Raw genomic sequence first — 27,842 nt, forward strand, 5'->3', positions numbered from 1 at the left:
CAAATGTTATCATTTGCTCATAGCTGAAATAATTGGGCCAATTTTAGTCATTATTGATACAAGCCCAAAAATTGTTCCACATGCATAGTCCGAATCCATGAAGCAAAGAAAACAAAGCTTTAATGCTTCCAACGGATCCAAGCATTTTCACCATGAGATAGATTCCAAAATTTATTACATTGTCATTTACTGCATGGAAACTATGAGAGAGAAAACAAGACACTTGATTTGATTATAGCACTTATGGCTACACGCTACTCAGTAAGGAAAGAATCATTTCATTTAATCTCATTCTCTTTCCTAATTCAATACTTTTCAAATTTTCGTCTTCTCTCTCTGTTTGCTTCTCTTCTCTTCGGTTATTACCCAGGAAACAATAGAAACTATGTTCAGCTACCAAAAGAAAGAAGAAGCTGCATGCATCAAGACCATCAAAATGATGATGGCAAGAAAACATAAAAAACAAAAAGTATGTTGTGGCTGAGATCATCACCAAAGTGGTAAGATTTGGTGAGGTAATCTCGAGCTCTTCATACTCAAAAAGAAAGAAGGAGATTCGGCCAGCAAGTAGGAGATCTTTGGAGGCATGGCTTGTCTCTGATTCTACTCAACCACCACAGGAAGTAGCTAGAGTGGCGAAGTGATGGAAGAGGCAGAGATTGGAGCAGATGAAGCCATCATCATCATGAAGCATCAAAGGCCAGAAATTCATCTTGGAGAGCAATCCAAGGATGGAGCGCTCGGATTGATGAAGAGTGATGACCAAGGAAGATCTAGAGGTATTTGCATGTTGGGTTTTGCATGAGGTACCTCTTCTCTCTCTATGGCCGAACCGGATCTATTTTGAAGGAAAAGAAGTTAAGCTTGGTTTTGTTTCAACTGTGAAGGCTTCTCTTCTCTATAAAAGGGGTGAACAGTCACGGTTTGATTCAAGGAAGAAAGTTTGAGAGTGCAAGACACAGAAGTCTCATAGCTATCTAAGCTTACAGTTTTTCTTCTCCTTCAATGTATTCTGTTTAGTAATTTTCTGTTTAATTTTGTCATGTCTTGAGTCTCATGGAAAAAGGCAAACAGTGAGGTTTGTATGAAAAAGCCATAGAGCGAAAAAAGGCAGAGACTGCAAAATTAAAAGAAGAAGCCATAGATGTCTTAGAGTTCCTTTGTTTATCTATGTTGTGTTTCATGATTCTGTGGGAATCCCCTTGTAAGTTGGATTAGCACTTTACAGTTTGTAATCAGATTGATTATAGTGAAATTCCATCATAGTTGTGATGGAGACTGGATGTAGGCTGCATTGCACTTAGCAGCTGAACCAGGATATATCTGGGTGTAATCTTCTTTCTCTACTACTCCATTTCTGTTTCTACTGCACAGGAGCTAAAACCCAAAATATCTCGTGCCAAGTGACGAGACAAAAATAAAAAGTCTCGTGGCTAGGGACGAGACAAAAATAGAAAAGTCTCCTCCAAGACTAGAAAGTGTAATCAAGTAAAAAGGGGGCTAAGATTCAACCCCCTTCTCTTAGCCACTAAAACCATCACTTGATAAAGATCGACTAGGTGCCTTGGGGTACGACAGGTACGTGATCAATGACCCTTTCCACCATAACAGAAACACTTATCATTTGTTGATTTATTTTGCCCAGAGTTTCTTTCTTTATCTCACTTCTGGTGAGATTCTCTTTTTTTAACATAATTCCTTTTCTTTTCATAATTTTTCTTGTTACTAAAACCTTGCCATTTACCTCTTCTGTGGTAATTTGCCGTATTTACATTAGGAAATGGGGCGGTGCCAGCTGAGCGCGCTTCAAGATTCCTTAAAAGTAACTCATTGTTGCGTTCAACAACAAGAAGGCAAGAAATTAACTCATAATATTTTTTAAATCATTTTTCTCTATACTACTGCTGCAGGAGCACATTCAAGACATGGAAGGTTGAGAAAGTTTTCTCCAACATATCATTATCAGATATCTTTTCCCCACATAATTTCATTCGTGAGGTGATTCGAAACATTGCCGAATTATATTCATTTATGGATTTAAAATCCTGTAGACGCAAGTGCGTCTATTCATATCGGGTTTGAGGAAGTATCACCGTCTTTTGATGATTATACCTTTCTTCAAGGTCTATCCAAAGATCTGCAAGATCTTTTAATGTGAGATATTCATTTTTTAATCCTTCGTCAAGATGACGACGAAGAAAAATCATGGCTTTGACTTTATCCTTCCGAGATGCATTATTTTCAGCCTTAATGGTATCTCCAAGATCCATTGAATCAAGATAGATTTCAGCATCTAATATCCATGATAAATAATTGTTTCCAGATATATCAAGAGTATTGAATTCAAGATAAGAGAGTTTCGACATAATAAAAATTTGTTACCTGAGTCTTCCTAAAATTTGATCAGAGTCTTGTGTTGATAACGTGTTGTAAAATAAATAAGGAAGATAAATATAAAATAGAGAAATATAGGTATGCTCTTATCTCACTATAATATAAGTAATCTATATATTTATAAATATTATAATTATTGTAGTTTAACACCACACAGAAATAAAAGAGAAGGAGAGAAGAATATTTGTAACGTAATGAGGGAGAGAAAATTATTTTATTGCTTGTGTGTTTATTCAGATAGATGCTTCTCCTATTTATACACACAAATTGTCATCACTTTTCAACCTTTATTAAATTCATTCTCTTTTGAAAATAATTTTTTCAATATTGAAAAGGTTAGTCTATGTAATCATCCGCATCTTTATCACAACAGATCTTGATTTATACTAAGATTCTTTTTTTAAAAAAATTTATGATACTCAACATCTAATGATCCTAAAGGAATGGAGTGTAAAAAAACAAAAATATTATTCGAATACCAAAATCAATCACTAATATTGTATATAATATGTATAATATAATTTATTTTTAATATGTATTTATATTTTAACATATGTTTTATATTAATATTAATTTTAGTATCTAAATTTAATGTACATGTAACATAATAAAAAAAATACAAAATAAAATCATAATAAAACAATCCGTTAAAATTAACTACTCAACAAAGTAAAGTTTATGATTGTCGAATATATAAAAAACAATACATAACCCTAAAATAAATACATCTCTTGAGTAATTGAAGTTATAAATATGAAAAAAATTATCATATTTTTTTAGATTAAATCATATATTTGTCTTATATTTGTAAGATGTCTATCAAATATTACAAGTATTTACTAGGGGTGTTACCAATTCGGTTTGGTTCGGTTTTAGATCAAAAATCAATCGAATCGATTTGTTCGATTTTTACATAATACCAATCAATCAGTTTGTTGTTTGTGTAACAACTGAACCGAACCGAACTGAACCAAAAGCAGTTTGGTTCGGTCAATTTTTTTTATTTTTAAATCCTAGCTAATAGAAAATTAATCTTAGTAAAATGATGTTCAAAACAATCAATAAATTGAAATAATATTACATTACATTCAAATTTAACACAATTTCAACTCATTCCAATAACTAAACATAAAACAAACACATTTGTTAAGTCAAAAATTTCTATTTCAGTGTATTACTAAACCACTTCTGCGGTTCGGTTCGGTTCGATTGGTTTCTGTCGAGCCAACCAAAAACCAAACCGAACCGATCGGTTTACTTCAGAAAAAAACTAAAAAAACCGATTTTTTTTGTTTTTATTTGGTTGGTGTAAATTTCGGTTCAGTTTTGCGATAAATTTCGGTTTGGTTCGGTAACTTATACCCCTAGTATTTACTACTTCAGAATGATTTATACAAGATAAATTCGTAACCTAATTTAAAATAGGACAATTACGTAACATTAAAGCCAAATTATTTTAAATGTGTGATTTATCCTAATTTTAAATACAATTATATAATTAGGAAATACAATTCAAGTTAATTCTATTCAGAAATTATTATTATTATTATTATTATTATTATTATTATTATTATTATTATTATAAAAATGTCTATAAATAAAAAATTATTTGATGTTCACCCAATAAAATTGCTTTTATTATTGTTAGATTGATACTTTTATCTATAACATTTTTAGTTAAATATTTGTATTTACAATATTAGTTATTGTTTTTAATTTTTTATTTTAAATCCCTAATTTTTAAAAAACGAGACTAAAATAATATTCATTCAAAAATATTAACTAACTAAAACTTAATTAATTATGTTTATTCTTTTATGATTAAGCTAATTTATGAATAAATAATAAACGAAGAATGTTAAAAAATTATCAAAATTTATTATTTCTGGCTATTAATTAGTCATTAATACTTAAAAATATGGGATAAAATATGTTGTTGTATTACTAGATTAAATAAACTAGATTAAATGAATTTAGTGGCTAAATAATGACAAAAAAAAATTTTAATAATTCCTAGCATTTTTTATAATAAATTAAGCAAAATGTTAAATGGTCATCATAATTTATTATTTTGGGCCATTATTAATTAATATTTAAAAGTATGAGTTAAAATATATTGTTAGATTATCATACTATACAAATTAAGTTAATAGTTAAAAATAAATAAAAATTTAATTTTAATGTACTATTATTATAAAATCTTTTAACATGTACATTCAATTGCATAAAATAGATTGTTGTCTAAAATATTTTATTCTGTGTATACATAAAAATTAAACTTTAAAAATAATGGCCAAAAATCTATAAACTGACACCAACACGAAAACATTACGCGTTGATATTCAAATTTAAAATTCTTATAAAGTACGAACATATATATAAAATATACAATATTTTTTAAATAAATTATAATAATATTTTAAATATTTTTAAATTATAAAATATTTAAATATTTTTATTTTAATAATATGTATTATTTATAAATTTATTTTAAAAATATATATTAAAAATAAAGTTAAATATCCGTTATATAATGATATTTAAGGATTTTTTTTTTCAAAAAAAAATTCATATTTTTCCAAAACCATTTTTAAACTTTAATTCTCCAAATACGATTTTTTTTGTTTAGAGCAAGTTCATCTAACCCCGCAAACTTTTTTTAATTTTTTTCAATCCACGTTTTTAATTCATTATTATCATCTCCAAATAATATATAGATTTATAAATAATATATAAGAATACACTAAAATACACAAATAACAAGTATGACTTCTTTAAAAAAAATTTTAAATTATAAATTAAAAAAAATAAGTCATATTTAATAATGATAATTATTATTATTATTTCTAAAAACACATAAATACACCAAAATAAGACATATTTAACAAGAATTTTTTAATTATAATAAAATAAATTTTTTAAGACAAAATTTAACATAAAAAATATACCATTCAAACGAATATTCGAAAGATGTACGACACGTAAACACAATAAGTAAGAGAAGTGTCTGAAAAAAAAAAAAATTGGAATCACATTCTATCATTTCTCGCAAATTAAATTAGCTATCCTAGCCTCCTCACACCTCACTTCACAATTCACACTGTTCTAGTATTCTCTCATTTTCAACCCAATTTAGAGAGAGGCCAAGCCGTAACCCTTGGCCGCCACACTATCTTCTTCTTCCTCCTTTTCCTTTTGCTCTTTCAGGTTCGTTATTCCCTTCAAAATTTCTCCATTATTTCTGTTACTTGTTTTCATCCAAACAGATCGGTATACGTTGTTTCTCTCTGTTGCTTTTTTTTTATTCTCTCTTCGGTTTGCTACAGATCTGTGCTTTTAGCTCAATACTCGATTTATTCTGAGTTTCTTATTATTGTTCTTCTCTTCTGAGTTGTTTTGATTATAGTTTTGCGTGTTAAATAGATCTGTCTCTCTTGATACAGTTGTTATCCGTGTTTTTCCGATGTGACGTTCTTATAAGCTCTCTGTAGTTTTCAAGATCTGGTTTCGTTGTTGTAATTTCACTCTTTTGATTAGTAATACTTTTTCTTATTTATTTATTTTTTCTATTTTGAGTGATAGATTGTGGTTCGATATACTATATGAGCTTCGATGTTGCCTTTGACAAAGTATTTTTACTCGCGCTTTTTGAACCGATGACTTTTTCTTCGTATGTGTTTGAAACTAGGGATAGTTCCTTTATCTGTGTTAAGCGTATAATATGCTTTGTTAGATTGCAGCAGTGAACGATCAACTTTTTCCGTTTACCTTTAATTTCTTTTTGATGTTTCATTCTCTATAAATTAATGTATTCTTTTGTATTTTGCCTCTGATGTCTTACTGTTTAGCTAAGGATTTGGTGATTTTGGTATTTCAGCTTTGAAGGATTTTCTGTGTGTGGAAATAAAGACTAGACAAGATGGTAAGTTGATTTCTAACGTGTTTTTACGTTCAGTTTATTCATTTTCTCAGATGAGTTTGCCTAATATCTTATTTGTGATTTCTTTTATGTATTTACAGGTGAAGTTCACAGCTGAAGAGCTCCGTCGTATTATGGACTACAAGCATAATATCCGTAACATGTCTGTGATTGCTCATGTCGATCACGGTATGTATTGTTTAGACTTTAGTTTACCTTGTTTTGTTTACATTCTCTGTAGTGCACTTTCGAGATTCCATGATGTTCTCTCTATTTGTATGTAACATGTATTGGTATTTCGAGTTTGATGAAGTTGAAAAGTTGTTTTCATGATATATGAAATTTGTCCATTTTTTTTACGAAGTTATTCTATTACTCATGTGGAAACCACTAAGAGTTTCTATTTTAGCCTTGTTTTACCTAAAATATTATTTTCTATAAAAAGTAAGGAATATAGTTTTTAACTAAAACATATTGTTGCAAAACACAAACATATGTAGTTACACTTTTTAACGTTTTATTGTTGGATATTTGATAGAGAAAAATATTTTGATTATTTATTTCAGTCTATTAATGCTCCTGGCATTTATTTTTTTTTTTTTTTAACATCAACAAATGCTTTTGTTACAACTGTTTTTCCTGTTTATCAGAGTTGCATTCTAATGTTTTGTGTTACTATATTAGCTTCTATGGTTATCTAATTGAACAACACTTTTATATGGCTTTTGAAACTAAATGCAGGAAAATCAACTCTCACCGATTCTCTGGTGGCTGCTGCTGGAATTATTGCACAAGAAGTGGCAGGTGATGTCCGAATGACTGATACCCGGGCAGATGAAGCTGAGCGTGGTATTACAATCAAGTCTACTGGTATCTCTCTCTACTATGAAATGAGTGATGAAGCCCTCAAGAATTACAAGGGAGAACGCCAAGGAAACGAGTATCTCATCAATCTCATTGATTCACCCGGGCATGTCGATTTCTCATCAGAGGTTACTGCTGCTCTCCGTATTACTGACGGAGCTCTAGTGGTGGTGGATTGTATTGAAGGTGTCTGTGTGCAAACTGAAACTGTGCTGCGACAGGCCCTTGGAGAAAGGATTAGGCCTGTTCTGACTGTCAACAAGATGGACAGATGCTTCCTGGAGCTCCAGGTGGATGGAGAGGAGGCTTACCAGACCTTCTCAAGGGTTATTGAGAATGCCAATGTGATCATGGCTACATATGAAGATCCATTGCTTGGTGATTGCCAGGTATACCCAGAGAAAGGAACAGTTGCTTTCTCTGCTGGTTTGCACGGCTGGGCTTTTACCTTGACGAACTTCGCAAAAATGTATGCCTCAAAATTTGGTGTTGATGAATCAAAGATGATGGAAAGGCTCTGGGGTGAAAACTTCTTTGATCCTGCTACAAAGAAATGGACCAGCAAGAACACTGGTAGTGCTACATGTAAACGTGGGTTTGTCCAGTTCTGTTATGAGCCCATCAAGCAAATAATCAACACTTGTATGAATGACCAGAAGGATAAACTCTGGCCTATGTTGCAGAAGTTGGGAGTTACCATGAAGTCTGATGAGAAGGACTTGATGGGTAAAGCATTGATGAAACGTGTCATGCAAACCTGGCTCCCAGCAAGTACTGCACTCTTGGAAATGATGATATTTCACCTTCCCTCTCCAGCTAAGGCCCAAAAGTATCGTGTTGAGAATTTGTATGAGGGTCCCCTGGATGATCAATATGCTGCTGCAATTAGAGCCTGTGATCCTGAAGGCCCTCTAATGCTTTATGTCTCTAAGATGATTCCTGCATCTGACAAGGGTCGGTTCTTTGCTTTCGGCCGTGTTTTCTCTGGGAGGGTGTCAACTGGTCTGAAGGTCAGAATTATGGGACCAAATTACGTTCCTGGTGAGAAGAAAGACCTGTACGTGAAAAGTGTGCAGAGGACTGTCATTTGGATGGGAAAGAGGCAGGAAACAGTGGAGGATGTTCCTTGTGGTAACACAGTTGCCATGGTTGGTTTGGATCAATTTATCACAAAGAATGCCACATTGACAAATGAGAAGGAAGTGGATGCCCATCCGATCCGAGCCATGAAGTTTTCTGTCTCACCTGTTGTGCGTGTTGCTGTTCAGTGTAAGGTTGCATCTGATCTTCCTAAGCTTGTTGAAGGTCTCAAGAGGTTGGCCAAATCAGATCCTATGGTTCTCTGTACTATTGAGGAGTCAGGAGAGCACATTGTTGCTGGTGCCGGTGAGCTTCATTTAGAAATTTGCTTGAAGGACTTGCAAGAAGATTTCATGGGAGGAGCTGAGATCATCAAGTCTGACCCTGTTGTGTCTTTCCGTGAGACTGTTCTGGAGAGGTCATGCCGCACTGTCATGAGCAAGTCACCCAACAAGCACAACCGTCTCTATATGGAAGCTAGGCCAATGGAGGATGGTCTTGCAGAGGCCATTGATGATGGCAAGATTGGACCAAGAGATGATCCCAAAGTCCGCTCCAAGATCTTGTCTGAAGAGTATGGTTGGGACAAGGATCTTGCCAAGAAAATCTGGTGTTTTGGCCCTGAAACCACTGGACCCAACATGGTGGTTGATATGTGTAAGGGAGTCCAGTACTTGAATGAAATCAAGGACTCCGTGGTTGCAGGCTTCCAGTGGGCTTCAAAGGAAGGTGCTCTGGCCGAAGAAAACATGAGAGCTATCTGCTTTGAAGTCTGTGATGTTGTCCTTCATGCTGATGCTATCCATAGAGGTGGTGGTCAGATTATTCCTACTGCCAGGAGAGTCTTCTATGCTTCCCAGTTGACCGCCAAGCCCAGGCTTCTTGAGCCTGTCTACTTGGTTGAAATCCAAGCTCCTGAACAAGCTCTTGGCGGTATTTACAGTGTTCTGAACCAGAAGCGTGGACATGTGTTTGAGGAAATGCAGAGGCCTGGTACCCCGCTCTACAATATCAAGGCCTACCTCCCTGTCATTGAGTCCTTCGGATTCTCCAGCACCTTGAGAGCTGCAACTTCTGGTCAAGCTTTCCCACAATGTGTCTTTGATCATTGGGACATGATGTCTTCTGATCCATTGGAGTCCGGATCCCAAGCTTCACAACTGGTCATGGATATCCGCAAGAGGAAAGGTTTGAAGGAGCAAATGACCCCCCTCTCCGAGTACGAGGACAAGCTTTAAATTGTTTTCTGCCATTCTATTTTGTGGCCTTAGTTGAATTTCTAACTATGAAAAAACTGTTATCTTAAGTTTTGTTATTCTGGTTTTGATCCGGAGATTGTTGTACTTGAATTATTTGTCTCTGCATCGATGAATATTGGTCTATGATTATATTGATGCTTGTCATATTACTTTTTATGAATTTTGCTTAAACAATGCCTTCCAGTAGTCGTGCAATTTTTTTGCTCGTGTTGGTGACTGATAGCCGAACATGGAATATTTGGATTTTTCCTTTTTAGGATCGAGAAATAGTCAGAATTTATTGATGAAAGTAATTTTATATAGGGATGTGTTTATGGTTTCACGAATAGATATTATGTTGTTTAGGGAAGTGAAACTCCAAATTTATCTTCAAACCGTTGAGGTTTATGTTATTTTCGTAGAAAGTACCATTCTTTGGTATAATTTTCAAGAGATTATGTTATGTTTTCATAAACAAGTTTTGTTAACTTATTACCACAAGTATGCAGCTTATTTCTTTTAATCTTTCTAAAAAGAATCCAAAACACGTATATTTTTACATTGTTATTATCCTCGAGTTCTTCGGACGATTCTTCGAAGATCAATCTATTGAAACAAGTCATATTTGGAGACACATCAAATAACGAAACCGTTTTCATTTTTCATCATGTTCAAGATTTTGATAATTTGATGGAACAAAATGCAATTAATATTATCCGATTAGTGATAGAATCAGCTTAATAACATATGAATGTATTTTAGAGGTGGGAAGTGTACGCATTCTAGATAGTGTTAATTATGATTTACGACAACATATAAAAAAATTGATTGGAATCATTAGTAAGTTAGACGTCAGACATGTTTCAATCCATGTCGCCCACTCTATTATACATTCAAATATTGAATATGTCTCCTTCCTCAATCAGCTAGTCCTTGGTCAACAAATTGTTCGCTTAATTTACAACAATTATATTTCTATTATTATCTATTATGGAGATTGGAAAAAAATATATAAGGGAGATTAAAAAATATTTGGTATACAATTTTTTTAAATACCCTTTATTATAAATGATATATATCTTAAATTTAGAAATAACAATATATATTTTTACAAACATTAACAAGTATACAATGGTCAAGACAAGACCTCCTTCTTGAAATGCATGTCTTTGACATTTCCCCGACATTACGATAGCTTTGGACTTTGATTATAATGGTATTCCTCTTGTGAGGGATCCCTCTTAGTCTTATGCTTTCTTTCTTTCTTTGCGAAAAAGAAAAAAATGATACATATATAGTGAAGTATAAATTGTACATTTTATCTCTAATGTATCGAAATTCTTTAATGTTTAATTTAGTTAAACTTTATTTTTAATTTTAATATTCAATAATATCAAATTTTTATGGTAGATAATTATTCAATTATTTTTTAAATTTTATTCTTAATCACATTATTTTTTTAATTTATTTTTTATTAAGAGCAAAATTAAAAAATAAATTAAGTAATTATTTATCGTAAAAAATTAAAATTATCGAAGAAAAGATTAAAATTTATTAAAAATTAAAATTATTGAAAAAAAGTTTTTTTAGACACTAAATATTATAGCCAACCATTATATAATTTATTGTTAAATTAGTTGTTCAAACTTATAAATTTGTCATTCGTCTTAATAAAATATATTTATATCTTTTTAAAAGTAACTAATACAATATTTAAGTATTTTAAATTAAAATTAAAATTTTATTTTCTATAGTTAGTTTATTTAAACAATTTAATTCTAAAAGAGCTCTTACCATTCGAAATTAATACTAAATATTGTAAGTAGACCTATTAAAACTAAATTTAAATTTCTTTTTTCTAATTTAACAAAACAATCTTAATTGTATAAGGAATATTTTTGTCATTTTAAAATTATCTAAAAGTATAAGTTGTTGTAAAATAAATATCAAATAAAGAAGTATAAATAGAAGACTCTAGTACTACAATTACTATCTCAATATAATAAAGATGACTAATATTATTATTAATATTATATGTAAAGAGTAATAGAAAAGAGTATTTAAAATACTTATAAAATAAAAGAAGAGAAAGAATTGTAGTAGAAATATAAAGAGAAGAGCATTTGATTGCAACATAAAGAGAGAATTGATTTATTATTACTTGTTTGTGTGTGTCCGTATATCACAAACTCATGCCCTATTTATACTTGTCCAACATTCTCCTTTTCAAACTTCATTAATATAAAGTCTACCATGGGGAAACAAAGCACCGCATATATTTAATATTGCACAGCCCAACGTTAACTTGATGGACATTCATACTTATCATAACACTCCCCTTTGAATGTCCATTTAGGATTATTGCCTTATTAAAACCTTACTAAAGGAAAACCCTGTGGAAAAAACCTTAGTGAAGGAAAAAGAGTACAATATTCTTTGTGATGGGGATTGCCTCATTAAAAACCTTGTCAAAAAAACCCAATGGGAAAAAACCTGACCAAGGAAAAAAGAGTACAGTCTCCCCCTCTTGCCGACATCATTTAATGTCTCGAAATCCGTGCATCCCAATCTTATGTACCAATCTTTCAAAAGAGGATTTTGGGAGTGACTTTGTAAATAAATCTGCCAGATTGTCGCTTGAGCGGATCTGTTGGACATCAATCGTCCCTTGATTTTGAAGATCATGGGTGAAGAAGAATTTGGGAAAAATATGCTTAGTTCTATCACCTTTGATGTATCCGCCTTTAAGTTGAGCAATGCATGCTATATTATCTTCAAACAAGACAATTGGAGCTATCTTATGATTAATCAGTCCACATGATGACAGAATATATTGAATCAGACTCCTCAGCCAAAAGCACTCGCGACTAGCTTCATGAATCGCCAGTATTTCGGCATGATTAGAGGATGTTGCAGCAATCGTCTGTTTCGTGGATCTCCACGATATAGCTGTTCCACCATATGTAAACATGTATCCTGTTTGAGATCTCCCTTTATGTGGATCAGACAAGTATCCAGCATCTGCATAGCCAACTAATTGTGACTTGGATCCATAGGGATAAAACAATCCCATATCAATCGTCCCATGAAGATATCGAAAGATTTGTTTGATTCCACTCCAATGTCTTCTGGTTGGAGAGGAACTATATCTTGCTAGTAGATTCACAGCAAATGATATATCGGGTCGCGTATTATTAACAAGATACATTAGTGCTCCAATGGCACTAAGATATGGTACTTTAGGACCAATGATATCTTCATTTTCTTCTTTAGGACGGAATTGATCCTTCTCCACATCCAAAGATCTTACGATCATTGGGGTACTTAATGGATGTGACTTATCCATATAAAATCTTTTCAAGATCTTTTCTGTGTATGTTGTTTGATGAATAAAGATCCTACTTTTTATATGCTCGATCTGCAGGTCGAGACAAAACTTAGTCTTTCCAAGATCTTTCATCTCAAACTCTTCTTTTAGAGTTTTTATAATTATTAGAATCACTTCAGGAGTCCCAATGATATTTAAATCATCAATGTACACAGCAATTATAATGAACCCAGATGTAGTTTTCTTTATGAAAACACATGGACATATATCATCATTCTTGAATCCGTTTTTGGCCAGATACACAGTAAGACGATTATACCACATTCGTCCAGATTGCTTTAGACCATATAAAGATCTTTGTAATTTGACTGAGTATAACCCTTGTGAATATTCACTTGATGGTTTAGATATCTTTAGTCCTTCAGGGACTTTCATATAGATATCCCGATCTAATGAGCCATATAAATAGGCTGTTACCACATCCATTAAATGCATATGCAGCTTATGATATGCAGATAAACTGACAAAATAACGCAATGTTATCGCATCCACTACAGGGAAATACGTTTCTTCATAATCTATACCGGGCCTTTGTGAAAAACCTTGTACCACAAGTCGGGCTTTATAGCGTATAACTTCATTTTTCTCATTTCATTTTCTCACAAATACCCACTTATATCCAATAGGTTTTACATCTTCAGGTGTACGGACTACAAGTCCGAAGACTTCACGTTTTGCAAGTGAGTCTAATTCAGCCTACATGGCTTCTTTTCATTTTGGCTAATCATTCCTTTGTCGACATTCTTCGACTGATCTTGGCTCAAGATCCTTACTTTCATGCATGATATTTAATGTCACATTATATAAAAATATTTCATTGACAATTGTCTTATTTCGGTCCCATTTTTCTCTTGTAAAGACATAATTTATCGAGATCTCATCATTTTCACAATTTTCAGGTACCTGAACGTCTTCTGGCGTTAACACTATATCAGAATTTTGGACAACTGCAGGTGTCTCTGCTATGTCTTTTTCAAGAGGAATATTATTTACCTCTTTTCTCTTTCGAGAATTTTTATCTTTGGAACCGGCAGGCCTGCCACGCTTCTGGCGTGTATTTGCTTCAGTGGCTATTTGTCCTACTGGGACATCAATTCGAATTGGGACATTTTTTGCTGGTATATAAGATTTGGTTATCCTATTTGTATCGGAAAATGCATCAGGCAATTTATTTGCTATTCTTTGCAAATGTATAATCTTTTGAACTTCTAGTTCACATTGCCCTGATTGAGGATCTAAATGCATCAACGAGGATGCATTCCAATTAAGTTCCTTTCAGGAAGCTTATTCTCTCCCCCTAATGTTAGAAATTTTGATTCATCAAAATGACAATCCGCAAACCGGGCTTTAAATACATCTCCCGTTTGTATCTCAAGATACCTCACTATAGAGGGAGAATCATATCCAACATATATCCCCAATTTTTTTTGGGGTCCCATTTTGGTGCGATTAGGTGGTGCAATGGGAACATATATCGCACACCCGAATATTAAACATTTGGCTGCTGGCCAAAAGCTAATTGCATAGGAGAGAACTGATGATAACTCGTTGGCCTCAAACGAATAAGTGCTGCGGCATGTAAAACAGCATGCCCCCAAACTGAGGTTGAGAGATTTGTTCTCATAAGTAAGGGTCTAGCAATTAGTTGGAGGCGTTTAATAAGTGTTTCTGCTAATCCATTTTGTGTGTGAACATAAGCTACTGGATGTTCAACATTTATTCCATTAGCCATACAATAAGCATCAAAAGCTTGGGAAGTAAATTCACCAGCATTATCAAGATGAATTGCTTTGATTGGATTTTCTGAAAATTGTGCTTTTAATCGAATAACTTGAGCCAGTCATCTTGCAAACGTCAGATTGCGAGAAGATAATAAGCACACATGTGACCATCTCGAAGATGCGTCTATTAGGACCATAAAATATCTAAAAGATCCACATGGTGGATGAATAGGTTCACATATATCACCTTGAATTCTTTCTAGGAATTCAGGGGACTCAAATCCAATCTTTACTGGTGATTGCTTTAAAATTAACTTTCCCTGAGAACATGCAGCATAACAAAATTCACTAGTTTTAAGAATCTTCTTGTTCTTTAGTGAATGTCCATGGGAGTTTTCAATAATTCTCCGCATCATGGTTGTTCCCGGATGACCCAATCGGTCGTACCAAGTTATGAACTCATTTGGGCTAGTAAACTTCTGGTTTACAATGGCATGTGATTCAATTGCACTAATCTTGGTATAATACAACCCAGATGAAAGTAAGGGTAATTTTTCTAATATAACTATCTTATTTGAATCATGAGTTGTGATACATAAATACTCATGATTTTTCTCATTCATCGTCTCAACATGATATCCATTTCGGCGAATATCTTTGAAACTCAACAAGTTCTTTAGAGACTTGGTAGATAATAGTGCATTATTTATTATAAATTTTGTTCCTCAAGGAAACAAAATTATAGCTCTTCTGGAGCCTTTTATCACATTGCCTGAGCCAATAATAGTATTAACATATTCCTCTTTTGGCACAAGATGGGTAAAATATATATCACTTTTGAGAATAGTGTGCGAACTTGCACTATCTGCAAGGCATACATCTTCATTACATATCCTTGCCATTCTCTTCAAAGACACATAATAATAAAATGAGTAGTATGTACAAATAAATTGAATTCTTGATTGAAATTATTTTTCTAAGAAATACTGTTCAAAATAATGCCATATACTAAAATTTTGTTTTAAAATTTGACACATTTAATAATTTCAAAATTTATAAACATTAATATTTCATTATTTATGTACATCACATTTAAAACTTAAATACACAGAAAATAAAACTTAATAATAAGTTCTTTACATTATTTATTTACATAGATACTTTACAATCCCACGTATTAAACTATTCCATCATTGATCAAATGACCAATATTTCCTTCAGGATCCTCAAAGAAATCAGATACATCATAATGAGTGGTGGAATTTTCAGCATCATTTGAAACAAAATTTGTTTCCTTTCCTTTGTCATCCTTTTTTCAAAGATGCCTGGTAAAGATCAACTAGGTGCCTTGGGATACAACAGGTACGTGACCAATGGCCCTTTCCACCACAACGGAAACACTTATCCTCTGTTGATTTATTTTGCCCAGAATTTCTTTCTTTATCCCACTTCTGGTGGGATCCTCTCTTTTGAACATAATTCTTTTTCCTTCTATAATTTTTCTAGTTATTAAAACCTTGCCATTTACCTCTTCTAGGATAATTTGCCGCATTTACTTCAGGAAATGGGGCGGCGCCAGTTGGACGCGCTTCATGATTTTTCAATAACAACTCATTGTTGCGTTCGGCAACAAGAAGGCAAGAAATTAACTCAGAATATTTTTTAAACCCTTTCTCTCGATACTGCTGCTGCAGGAGCACATTCGAGGCATGGAAGGTTGAGAAAGTTTTCTCCAATATATCATGATCAGTTATTTTTTCCCCACACAATTTCATTCGTGAGGTGATTTGAAACATTGCAGAATTATATTCATTTATAGATTTAAAATCTTGTAAACGCAAATGCGTCTATTCATATCGGGTTCGGGAAAGTATCACCGTTTTCTGATGATTATACCTTTCTTCAAGGTCTTTCCAAAGATCTGCAGGATCTTTTAATGTGAGATATTAATTTTTCAACCCTTCGTCAAGATGACGACGAAGGAAAATTATGGCTTTAGTTTTATCCTTACAGGATGCATTATTTTCAGCTTTAATGGTATCTCCAAGATTCATTGAATCAATATGGATTTCAGCATCTAATATCCATGATAAATAATTGTTTTCAGATATATCAAGAGCATTGAATTCAAGATGAGAGAGTTTCGACATAATAAAAAATTGTTACCTGAGTCTTCTTAAAAGTTTGATTAGAGTCTCGTGCTGATAACGTGTTGTAAAATAAATATCAAATAAAGAAGTATAAATAGAAGACTCTAGTACTACAATTACTATCTCAATATAATAAAGATGACTAATATTGTTATTAATATTATATGTAAAGAGTAATAGAAAAAAGTATTTAAAATACTTATAAAATAAAAGAAAAGAAAGAATTGTAGTAGAAATATAAAGAGAAGAGTATTTGATTGCAACATAAAGAGAGAATTGATTTATTATTACTTGCTTGTGTGTGTCCGTATATCATAAACTCATGTCCTATTTATACTTGTCCAACATTCCCCTTTTCAAACTTCATTAATATAAAGTCTATCATGGGAAAACAAAGCACTGCATATATTTAATATTGCACAGCCCAACGTTAACTTGATGGACATTCATACTTGGGGACCGATTCCATACTCCCCTAATGTTTGGAGTTTTAAAACTCCTTTGCATTATTAACATTGTAATGTACGTTGGCGTAATATCCTAGATAATTATATTAATAAAGCTTTTAATGTATATTGACAAAATTATTAATTAATTAATATATTTTTTTGTAAAATTATCAATACATTAATTATAACTTTTAAAATATATTTTTAATAAAATAACAATTATGATTATTACAGAATTTTTTATTTTGATAACTTACTATTAAAAATTTAATATATTCTATTGGTATATAAATTATTAAAATTATTAAATTCATTTATAAATTCTAATTAATTAATAATTTTTATTTTTATTTATTTTAATTATTTGTTTGATATTATAACTTATCTCATAAAATTTAAAATTTTTTAAATAATAATTTAATTATTTTAATTACCAAAATAAATAATTTGTAGCGTACTTACTAATTTACACTATATTTATTTATTTGGTTTACATATGTGTATTTTTTCAATTTTCATATGTCTTGTTTACACATAAAAAATTATCTCATTTATAGTATAAAACGATATATATGTATTTATAAATAATTAAATATAATTTTTAAAAATAATAAAAAATATTAATAATTTAAACTAGACCAAATTTTGTAAAAATAGAATGTTTCAAATAATAGAAAAGATAAACGATTTTAAATAATAGAAAAGATAAACCGTACATTTTAAATAATAGAAAATATGGACACGTTAACACGTCTACTGTAAAAGCACATAAGTGCACCGTTAACTGCCCATTGTTGACACTGTTATTAAGATAAAATTAGTTAGAATTTACACTAAAGTAATTTAGATAATATTTCAAATTTTTAAATGACAAAATTTTTAAATTTTTTATGTACTCTCTTGAATATTAATTTTTAAATTTAAATTATATATATTTCAAATTTTGTTTGTCACATGAGAGTGTATAAAAGTTTGAAATATAATTTAAATATAGATGATTTATTTGATGACACAGTTAATGAAGATCACGACTCTATTGGCATTGAATATAAATTTTTTTCTATTTAAGTTAGTTGTACAAAATTTGTTACAAAGTTTAATCTAATTTAAATTATTAATATTTTTTATTATTTTTAAAAATTATATTTAATTATTTATAAATACATATATCTCGTTTATACTATAAACGAGATAATTTTTTATGTGTAAACAAGATATATAAAAATTGACAAAAATATACATATGTAAACGAAATAAATAAACATAGTGTAAATTGGTAAGTACGCTATAAATTATTTATTTTGATAATTAAAATGATTAAATTATTTATTTAAAAATTTCAAATTTTATGAGATAAATTATAATATCAAATAAATAATTAAAATAAATAAAAATAAAAATTATTAATTAATTAGAATTTATAAATGAATTTAATAATTTTAATAACTTATATACCAATAGAATATATTAAATTTTCAATAATAAGTCATCAAAAAAATTTTATGTAATAATCATAATTTCTATTTTATTAAAAATATATTTTAAAAGTTATAATTAATGTATTGGTAGTTTTACAAAAAAAAATATTAATTAATTAATAATTTATACATTAAAAACTTCATTAATAGAATGCTCTAGGATATTGCGCCAACGTACATTACAATGTTAATAATTTAAAGGAGTTTCAAAACTCCAAACCTTAGGGGAATATTGTAACATCCACCTTCATACTTATCATAACATAAGTAACTTTTTTAAAGTGAATTTTAAATTTCAACATTCTAATTCTATTAAACAGCATTAATTCTAACAGGATATTTTGGTCTTTTTATAACTAGTACAAAATTATATATTTCAATATTAAATTTTAAAAACAGTAATCCTAATTGAATATTTTTATATTTTTAATTAACTTTTAAATAGATATTTTAGAATTTTAAAATTAGTCTAAGAAGGGGGTAATTGTATCTTTTTAACTTCAAATATAGATTTTGAATTTTTTAAATAATCTAACAATTCTAATTCTCGAAGGACTTATCTTTTTTAAAATTTACAAAAGTGTAATTTAAAAATTACACCATAGTTTTAATTTAAAATAAACCGCTTTAATTTTGAAGGATATTTTAAATTTTAAAGGATATTTTAAATTTTAAAATTAACTTTACAATGGTATAATTGTCTTTTCAAATTTTCTAAATTTATATCTTTGTTTTTGTAGTTTATTATTTTTTAAAATTATATCATATTTCTAATTTAATATAAATTACTTTAATCTTAAAAGATATTTTAATTTTTAAAATTAACTCTAAAAGGGTATAATTATAATTTCAGGTCTTCTAATTTTTTTTTTAAAATAAAATACTTTTATTCAATTTAAAATCTATTTGAATGTCTTTTTAAAAAATATTTTTATTAAAAAAAGTAAATTATTTGCTTTTTCTAAAAATTAACAATATTTTGCTTTTAAAAAAAGTAAAAGCAAAAGACGTTTTTAATACTTGAAAATTCTTTTTAAAAAGCCTATTTAAATATAAAATAATTTTTGTAGAAAAAAAATCTACAACAAACAAAAAATAAATAAATAAAAGAAAAAAATAGGTGAATGATGGTTGGAGTAAGATTAGGGTTAGAAAAAATTATATAAATTTTATATTTTTATTTTTTAATATGTAAGGTAATCAAGTCAATTCGGGTTTGCGGAACCTTAAATTCAAATTCTAAACCAATTAAGGTGGGTATAATCAGTAAAATCTCATTTGACACGATTACTCATCGGGTACAAAATTTAATATAATTTGATCAAATCGATTAGATTTTAATTTTATTGAGTTTGGCACAGAAAAGACCTAATTATAAGATAAATTTAAAATAGTGTAAGAATTTAATTAAAAAATTTTAAACTATAAATACTTAACTACAAATTTAGTAAAACTATTAAAATTAATAAAGTAATTTAACCTTAAAATGAATACTAAATAATATATTTGGATCTATTAAAATCAAATACAAATTTCTTCTTTTAAATGAATAAAACAATCTTGATTGGATAATTAGTATTTTTGTCATGTTAAAATGATCTAAAAGTGTATTGTAATCTTTTTAAAATCAAATTTTAATTTTAACATTATAATTTAATTAAACAACAATAATCTTAAAAGAATATTTTGGTCTTTTTTAAATTAATCTTAAATAGTATATTTTTATTTTTTAATATCTAGGACAAATTTCTAATTTTTAAAGCATTTGAAAAGACCATTAATACTAAATAGATATTTTAGACTTTTAAGTTTTACGTTACTCTTTAAAAAGAGTGCTTTTATCTTTCCAAATTTAATATAAATTTTATAATTTTTAAAATAATTAAATAACTCTAATTTTAAAAGAATATTTTTATCTTTTTAAAATTTATTACAAATTTATTTTATTTTTTTTAATTAAGTTAAATTTTCAATTACCTTTAAAAGATATTTTAATTTTTTTTTATTAATCTTAAAAGAATATTCTTATCTTTTTATTTTTTTTATAATTTTACGATAATCTAATATCAATTCAAAATAAAATAATATAATCCAATTTGGCAACTGCTTAGATTTTTTTACCGTACAAAAACATGAAAAATCCTTGGTCTAAATTCGATTGTTTTTAGTATACTAGTCCAACACAAAAATAAATACAAATTATAATAATAAAAACAAATAAAATACAACTTTCTTGAGTTTTGATGTTCTAAGAATTGTAAAGAGCATTTGATTGAATTTCAAAAAATTAAATATAAATTATTTTTAATTTAAATTCTTATATTTAAATTTTTTTTAAATTTAATTAAATTTTTTATCCAAACGGACCCTAAATGTAAATCACATAAGTTTAGGAAGGACTGCAACGAAAAAACTCAAAACTTATGGGGTTACAATGCAATTAATCGTTACTATAAATATAACACTAGGGATCCAGGTTGGAACTCCGTATTGTTTCTGTTATCCAGGTTATTTTTATTTATTGTTTTTTTTTTTCAACTTTGCATATTTTCCCTTTGATTCGCACACTAGGGTTTTTATTGATCCCTTTCAATTCCTAATTTCCTCGCTGTTCTCATACTCTGCACTCATTTTCCCTTGAAGTTTCGATTTTGACGTCGATTGAAGACAACCGATAATTTTTCCAATTGTTTAATTAGGAATTTTGAGTTTAGGGTGTTTTTTTTCCCGATCCGATAAGGATAAAGGGAATCAATTTCCCGATTGTGAAAACTAGGGTTTTCAACAATGCCTCCGAGAACGGTGAAGCGTGGCGGCACTCCGGGAAGAAGGGGTGGAAGAGGAGGCCGGGGGCCCTCGAAGGCCGCGCAGAATCAGCAGCAGCAGCAGCCGAACCCTGAAGCTGTGGAGGAAGCGGGGAAGCTCGAGGAGAAGCCGATTATGGAGGATGAGCCAAAAGCCGAAGTGAACCCTGTTCTTGAAGAGAAACCTGTCGTTGTTGAAGAGGAGAAGCCCTTTGTTGAGGAACAAGCGATTGATATGAATCAAATGGCCCCTGAAGCTGTAGAAGAAGCAGCGACAACACACGTGCATAATGGATCAGCTGTGGCGAAAAGTAAGTGCCTGATTTATTTCTTTGTTATCATCAATTCCGAAATTCTTTAAAATTGAAGATTATACCTTTGAAAATTAGTTAAATTTTGATATATGTGGTAGTTTCACATAATTTGAAAATAATTGCCTGATGTTGTAAATGTATGAGATTTCTTTGGTACATTTTTATTCGCATATTGGGAGGCTAAGATTAAAGGTTTTGGATTGTATTTGAGTTTAAAGTTGGTCATGAGTGTGGTGTTGGGGTTCTTTGCATGTCAAGTTTTTTGTTTATTAGTTCTGTTGGGAATATCTTAGTCTTCTCTGTGTTATTATTTTTTTTGGGAAAAACATTGTGAGTGTTTTTTATTTTTATGTATCACTTCTTTTCCCTGCGCTTGCTGAATGTTTGTAAGGCTTATGTTTCCATGGTTGTTGGGAGAAAAACATTTGGCTGATAGATATGTTTTCATGTTACTGGCAATTTGGTCATAGTCATCCTTTTGGTAGCTTGTGGTAGAGTTGTAGTTCATGGGTTGCTTGTGCTGTGAGTATTTTTTTTCTAGGTTTAAGTTGTTTTTCAGTTGACTTGTGCGTTCTGCTATACTACATGTGCGCCATGTGACTAGCAATGCTGAGGATTCATAAACCCCTAATTGACAAAAATTATGATGGAAAAGTTAAGAATGCTTTGATGGGATAATCTGAAATCGTTATTTTATGACAGACGAGGAAGAGGAGGTTAAGGAGTCTATAGATGAATATGAAAAAGATGAACGGTTAGATTTGGAGGATAATGATCCCGAATATGAACCGGAGGAATATATTGCAGTTGATTATGATGAGAAGGAAATTGAACAAGACGAGGTTCATCAGGTGGTTGATGAAGTAGAGGAAGAAACGGAGGATAATGCCGGTGAAGAAGAGGGTGACACAGGTGAGGAAGAAGTTGAAGATGTTCATGATGAAATTGAGGGTGAAGAAGATGAGGAGCATGCTGGAGACGAGCATGAGCATGCTGATTTGGTTGATGTGGAGGAAGAGGAACACCGTGAAGTTGTAAAGGAGAGAAAAAAGAGGAAAGAATTTGAAGTATTTGTTGGGGGCCTTGACAAGGATGCTACTGAAGATGATCTGAGGAAGGTGTTCAGTGAAGTTGGGGTGGTCACTGAAGTCAGGCTGATGATGAATCCTCAGACTAAAAAAAATAAGGGATTTGCATTCCTGCGCTTTGAAACCGTGGAACAAGCTAAACGAGCTGTAGCAGAGCTCAAAAATCCAGTGGTAATTGTTGATCTTCTCAGTGTTAGAGTGGATTTAAATCTGTTATTGTATGGAATCATATGTTTTAATCACTGCAATTTCAGATTAACGGAAAACAATGTGGTGTAACACCAAGTCAGGATAGTGATACCCTCTATTTGGGAAACATATGCAAGACATGGACAAAGGAAGCTGTAAGTTCAATTCCTTTGGGCATAGTTTTTGTACCTTCTGACCTTCGTGGCCTGAGTTGTATTTGCTAGTGATTACCTCTTTATAGAAGTTTGATGAGTCTCTGACTATAAAATGCAACTTATGATTCAGTTAAAGGAAAAGTTAAAGCATTATGGAGTTACAAATGTTGAGGATATAACACTAGTAGAAGATAGTAATGATGAAGGAAAGAACCGAGGATTTGCATTTTTGGAATTTTCCTCTCGGTCAGATGCTATGGATGCATTTAAACGACTTCAAAAGAGAGATGTTGTGTTTGGAGTAGATAAGCCTGCAAAGGTTTCCTTTGCAGATTCCTTTATTGACCCGGGTGATGAAATTATGGCACAGGTATTTTCTAAATCTAGATTCATTTGTTTCATGAGGAATATTAAAGGAACCATTGTGATTTTTTTTTTTGGTGCCAAATATTCTTGGTTCTTTTAGACACTTCTGTTTTCTTCAAATGCCAAGAGCCTGAGTTTTTTATCTCTATATTATAAACATTGTAATTATGTTATTCGATTGTTAAATTGGTTATTGCTTCAAATTGAACTGTACTTTGATGGGTTGACTGAATATCACTTTGGTGTTTTTCGAGTGGAGAAACTTTGAAGTGGTCTTTATTTTGCAATAAATATGCCCGTCGTGCTCCACAAAGGAAACTTATCGAGTATGTCTAAGTTGCAGGTCAAAACTGTTTTTATTGATGCACTCTCTCCTTCATGGGATGAAGATTATGTTCGGGATCTTCTTAAGAAATTTGGGGACCTAGAAAAGATTGAACTTGCCAGGAACATGCCAGCTGCCCGTAGGAAAGACTATGGATTTGTTACATTTGCCACACATGAGGCTGCAGTAAGATGTGCTGAAAGTATTAGCGGTACAGAGTTGGGTGAAGGTGACAAGAAGGTCTGTTTTAGCTTTTAATTATGTTTGGATATTTCAACAGTTATGTGGGGCTTTTTATAATGCTCTCAGCTTCTTTCAGGCAAAAGTTAGGGCTAGGTTGTCAAGACCACTTCAGAGAGGCCGTGGAAAACATATCAGTCGTGGGGACTACCGCCCTGGTCGTGGTTCTGCAACAATGGCCAGACCTTCATGGAGCCGACCTGCACCACGTAGTTTTCCTCCCCCTCGCACGGTTAGGGGAATTGGAAGTCGTCTTCCACCAGTCAGGCCAGTTAGTGTGAGAGATAGACGTCCTATCATGTCAGTGCCAGTAAGAAGTAGGCCTGTGCCTCCTCCAGCCAGATCCTATGAGAGGAGACCTCCTCGTATGTAGTACAAGGTTTTATATTTTTGAAGATATGTATCTACAGTTTTATCTTTTGATGATTAATTAAGTGCTACATTTTCTTTTTAGCTCCTACATATCCTAAAGTTAGTACGAAGAGAGATTATGTTCGACGTGAGGACATACCGCCTCCTAGAAGTAGAGTTGCTACAGATTATGGTTCAAGGATGGCCTCTGAAAGACGTCCATCATACAGGGATTATCCAGCCCGTGGTCCTGCATATTCTGATATTCCAAGAAGTACGGCTCGTGCTGCACCAAGGAGAGGTTACGTGGATGATGGCTATGGCCAAAGATTTGAGAGGCCTCCCCCTCCGCCACCCTCTGCACACATGAGTTACCGTGAAGGACGACCCCGTGACTATGATGCCCTCTCTGGCTCAAAACGTTCTTATGCTTCCATTGTTAGTATTATCTCTGAGCATTGATTCTTTAATCTGAATAATCTTCAGTTCTAAATAAAATGACTTTGTAAATAATATTATTTCTATTTCTAATTAGGATGATGTTCCTTCACGATATGCGGATACTAGTGCTCGTCAATCAAGAGCTCGTTTGGACTATGAATATGGTGGTAGTGGTTCTCAATATGGAGATGCTTATGGTGACAGGTTAGTTTCATCTTAAATGTGGCTCTTCTCCTCTCTTAAGCTGAATGCTATGGTTTTGTAATTCAATCTTTACATTCTGATATGTAGGCTGGGAAGATCTAGTCTGGGGTATGGTGGAAGCAGCAGAAGTTCAATGTCTAGTCAGGATTCCCATGGGATGTATAGCAGTCGACAAGGCATGGGTTATGGTGGAGGTGGGTTTTGTTGTAAATAGTTTGATTCAGTATTTTCAACGCTAGGATTTTGTTTATGCGGTCCTAACTCCTTACATATTGTGTTCCATGTCAGGTTCCTTTGGTAATAGTGATGTTGGTGGGATGTACTCATCAAGTTATGGTGGTGATTACATTTCACGAGGAAGTGATGTAATGTTCCTGACCTTTCTCAATAGGAAGTATCTTATATATGTATGTCTGTCTGCATTTCTTTATGGACCGTTATTGTGCCTGTGCAGGTTGGAGGCAGCTCATACTCAACTATGTATTCTGGCAGGGGTGTGGGTGGTAGTAGCAGTTACATGGGTGGTGGAGGTGGCTCCGGCTCTTATTATTAGGTAACTTATCTGAAATCTCTTGGCATTGCATTTTGTTGAGTACATGAGGATACTACATATAAGTAAATTTATGTCTGAGAGAATATTATTTCCTCGAAAATGGCATCTCTATTTTTTCTACAAGGGCTGGCGAAAGGCTTCACACTGGTCACCAGTGTACGTGTCTATGAACAGATCTGATATACTAAAGAGGCTGCATAGGATGAGCTTTGAAGCTTATGCAGGTTATGATGTCTACAATTTGGAGAAAGGACCTCTGCTAATTACTATACCATAGTTTGGGAATTTATCTCGATATGGTTGTGTCATTTCAAGCACTTGGTTATCCTCTGGATGGGATGTTATCAGTTTTTGAATTTGTACTTTATGGACAAGTAAATAAGAGATGGAAAGAGTAGTGAGCAGTGATGTGTAATTATACCTTACCTGATGGATAATGTTAAAGACTGCTCCATCTAGCTTTCATTTGGACAGAGACCATGGCTAGAGATGCCTACTTGTTTGGTTAAGGCTTAGTGGATTTATCAAAGTTGGTACTTGTTTTTTATATCTCCAAAAGATGTTCAATTACGCTGGATTACTTTCTTTAGAGTGCTATGGTCAGAACTGAAGTGAACTAATTGTTGAGCTAGAAGTAATATGCACAACAGTAATTAAAGTCAAAGATTATCATATTGGGATTTGTCACTTGAAATCTTGGGATTTGTGATGTTACCCTTAATCAGCATCATACTGGTAATATCTGTTGCCAGAGTGAATTTTACTTTACAAATTTCTACTGAGGGGAAGTACGAGACAGTGCTAAAGAAGAATTAATATATTTTCTTTGCTTGTTGACTAGTTGACTTCATGGTTTTCCATTTTGCAATGAAATTATTGTATGCAATTAGTTTATCACCTCTGGCATGGCCTTGGAAGACCATTTGCCTCTGCATTGTTACGGGGAAATGCATGTAAGTGATGGTAAGGTAGCAGCTACATGGATTGAAGATTACTTGCGGATAATAACTTATGAATATTGAAGTTGGCACTCTGTGCCCGTCATACACTGCTTGATTTAGAAAAACACCTACCGCAAAGGGGAACTTGAACCAATTAAAATCGGTAATTTTTTGAAGCCGCATGCTTATACGGATATGGATTTATCATAAATGCCCCTTTGATCAACTTGGTGGGTGTCTGGAGGGCATTGAATGAATTTGATTCTCAATAAGTGTCTTTAAAATCATAAAGCTTTATATATTGCTGATGTTTTCTGAGCAGTGCTAGAGTTTAGGAGTTGTTCATATCATTATTCCATGTATTTCCTTGATATTTAGATGGCTATTCCACCAATATTCTCTTAGGGTGTGTTTGGGAGTTTAATCTAATGGGAAAGAAGGGATGAAGGGGAGGGATTTTGAGGATTAAGAACACACAGCTATAGTTTGAACCTCTTCTCTTCTCTTGCCACACGAAATTCAACTCATGAAAAATACTAGGTATATCAATTTGATTGTAGGTAGTTGGTGTCAAGTAGGTTTCATTTGCCTGTGCTGCTGCTTGCGATACGTTTCATTCTTCTTAAACTTGGTGAGGGATGTTGTTTACTGACTTGTTAAAATTACAGTTTCCAGTTTGTCTCCTTTGCTGCACTGCTGGGTGTAATCTCAAGATATTCCTGTCCGTTATGTGAAGTTTACTAAGCTTTATATTTTGTTTCTTTTGGTTTCATTTGGCGTTATAACTTGTTTTTGTGAATCAAGGTTCATGATTTGCTTTTGTAATGATGAATCTCGCTTATGGCAATTTTGTTGCACTTGTATTGTGCTTGTAAATGCATTCAAATAACTGTATTATGATGTAATTCGTTAATAAGGTATATGGGTGTGGCTTTAGTTAATTGCGTGTGGCGAAGCCCCTGATTTGCAACATGTTTGCCTGCTATACCTAGACCAGATTTATGTGAAGCACTATCAAACGAGTTCTAGTAATTATTAGTTTTAACTTTTAATTGATTGTTGCATAAGCTGTCCTTGTGTGATTAAGCATGACACGGCATTGGACCAGTTTCGTTATTTATCAATATAATGTTCAGCCAACACGATCGTACACGTAAGTTTAATTTGGAAGGAGTAGCATTTTATTGTTT

General features: G+C 31.9%; 2 protein-coding genes across 4 annotated transcripts; both read left to right on the forward strand.

Annotated features, from left to right (window-relative positions):
* Positions 1-5,343: 5,343 nt before the first annotated feature.
* LOC112710208 (elongation factor 2) lies at positions 5,344-9,690 on the forward strand. Of its 2 annotated transcripts, XM_025762357.3 has the most exons (4): positions 5,344-5,601; positions 6,272-6,316; positions 6,415-6,502; positions 7,055-9,690. In XM_025762357.3, exons 2-4 carry the CDS (start codon positions 6,314-6,316, stop codon positions 9,493-9,495), a joined length of 2,532 nt encoding a protein of 843 aa, XP_025618142.1. In that variant the 5' UTR covers positions 5,344-5,601; positions 6,272-6,313; the 3' UTR covers positions 9,496-9,690. The 2 variants fall into 2 exon arrangements, with proteins under 2 accessions (XP_025618142.1, XP_025618141.1); XM_025762356.1 differs by lacking the exons at positions 5,344-5,601; positions 6,272-6,316 and having other exon boundaries at positions 6,403-6,502.
* Positions 9,691-21,156: 11,466 nt separating this feature from the next.
* Positions 21,157-26,269, forward strand: LOC112710209 (uncharacterized). Of its 2 annotated transcripts, none has more exons than XM_025762359.3 (12): positions 21,157-21,796; positions 22,502-23,058; positions 23,142-23,231; positions 23,362-23,601; positions 23,941-24,162; positions 24,242-24,527; positions 24,617-24,951; positions 25,049-25,158; positions 25,246-25,352; positions 25,447-25,523; positions 25,613-25,711; positions 25,836-26,269. In XM_025762359.3, exons 1-11 carry the CDS (start codon positions 21,469-21,471, stop codon positions 25,709-25,711), a joined length of 2,451 nt encoding a protein of 816 aa, XP_025618144.1. In that variant the 5' UTR covers positions 21,157-21,468; the 3' UTR covers positions 25,836-26,269. The 2 variants fall into 2 exon arrangements, with proteins under 2 accessions (XP_025618144.1, XP_025618145.1); XM_025762360.3 differs by having other exon boundaries at positions 25,886-26,269.
* Positions 26,270-27,842: the final 1,573 nt, after the last annotated feature.

The sequence above is a fragment of the Arachis hypogaea genome, chromosome 9 (assembly GCF_003086295.3).
Source record: "Arachis hypogaea cultivar Tifrunner chromosome 9, arahy.Tifrunner.gnm2.J5K5, whole genome shotgun sequence".
Classification (NCBI taxonomy): Eukaryota; Viridiplantae; Streptophyta; class Magnoliopsida; order Fabales; family Fabaceae; genus Arachis; species Arachis hypogaea.

Coding starts and splice junctions, on each gene's coding strand:
- LOC112710209 (XM_025762359.3), top strand. CDS start 21,469: ATGCCTCCGAGAACGGTGAAGCGTGGCGGCACTCCGGGAAGAAGGGGT. Junction 24,163..24,241: donor TGGGTGAAGGTGACAAGAAG/GTCTGTTTTAGC, acceptor AGCTTCTTTCAG/GCAAAAGTTAGGGCTAGGTT. Junction 25,524..25,612: donor ACATTTCACGAGGAAGTGAT/GTAATGTTCCTG, acceptor GTGCCTGTGCAG/GTTGGAGGCAGCTCATACTC.
- LOC112710208 (XM_025762356.1), top strand. CDS start 6,403: ATGTATTTACAGGTGAAGTTCACAGCTGAAGAGCTCCGTCGTATTATG. Junction 6,503..7,054: donor GATTGCTCATGTCGATCACG/GTATGTATTGTT, acceptor AACTAAATGCAG/GAAAATCAACTCTCACCGAT.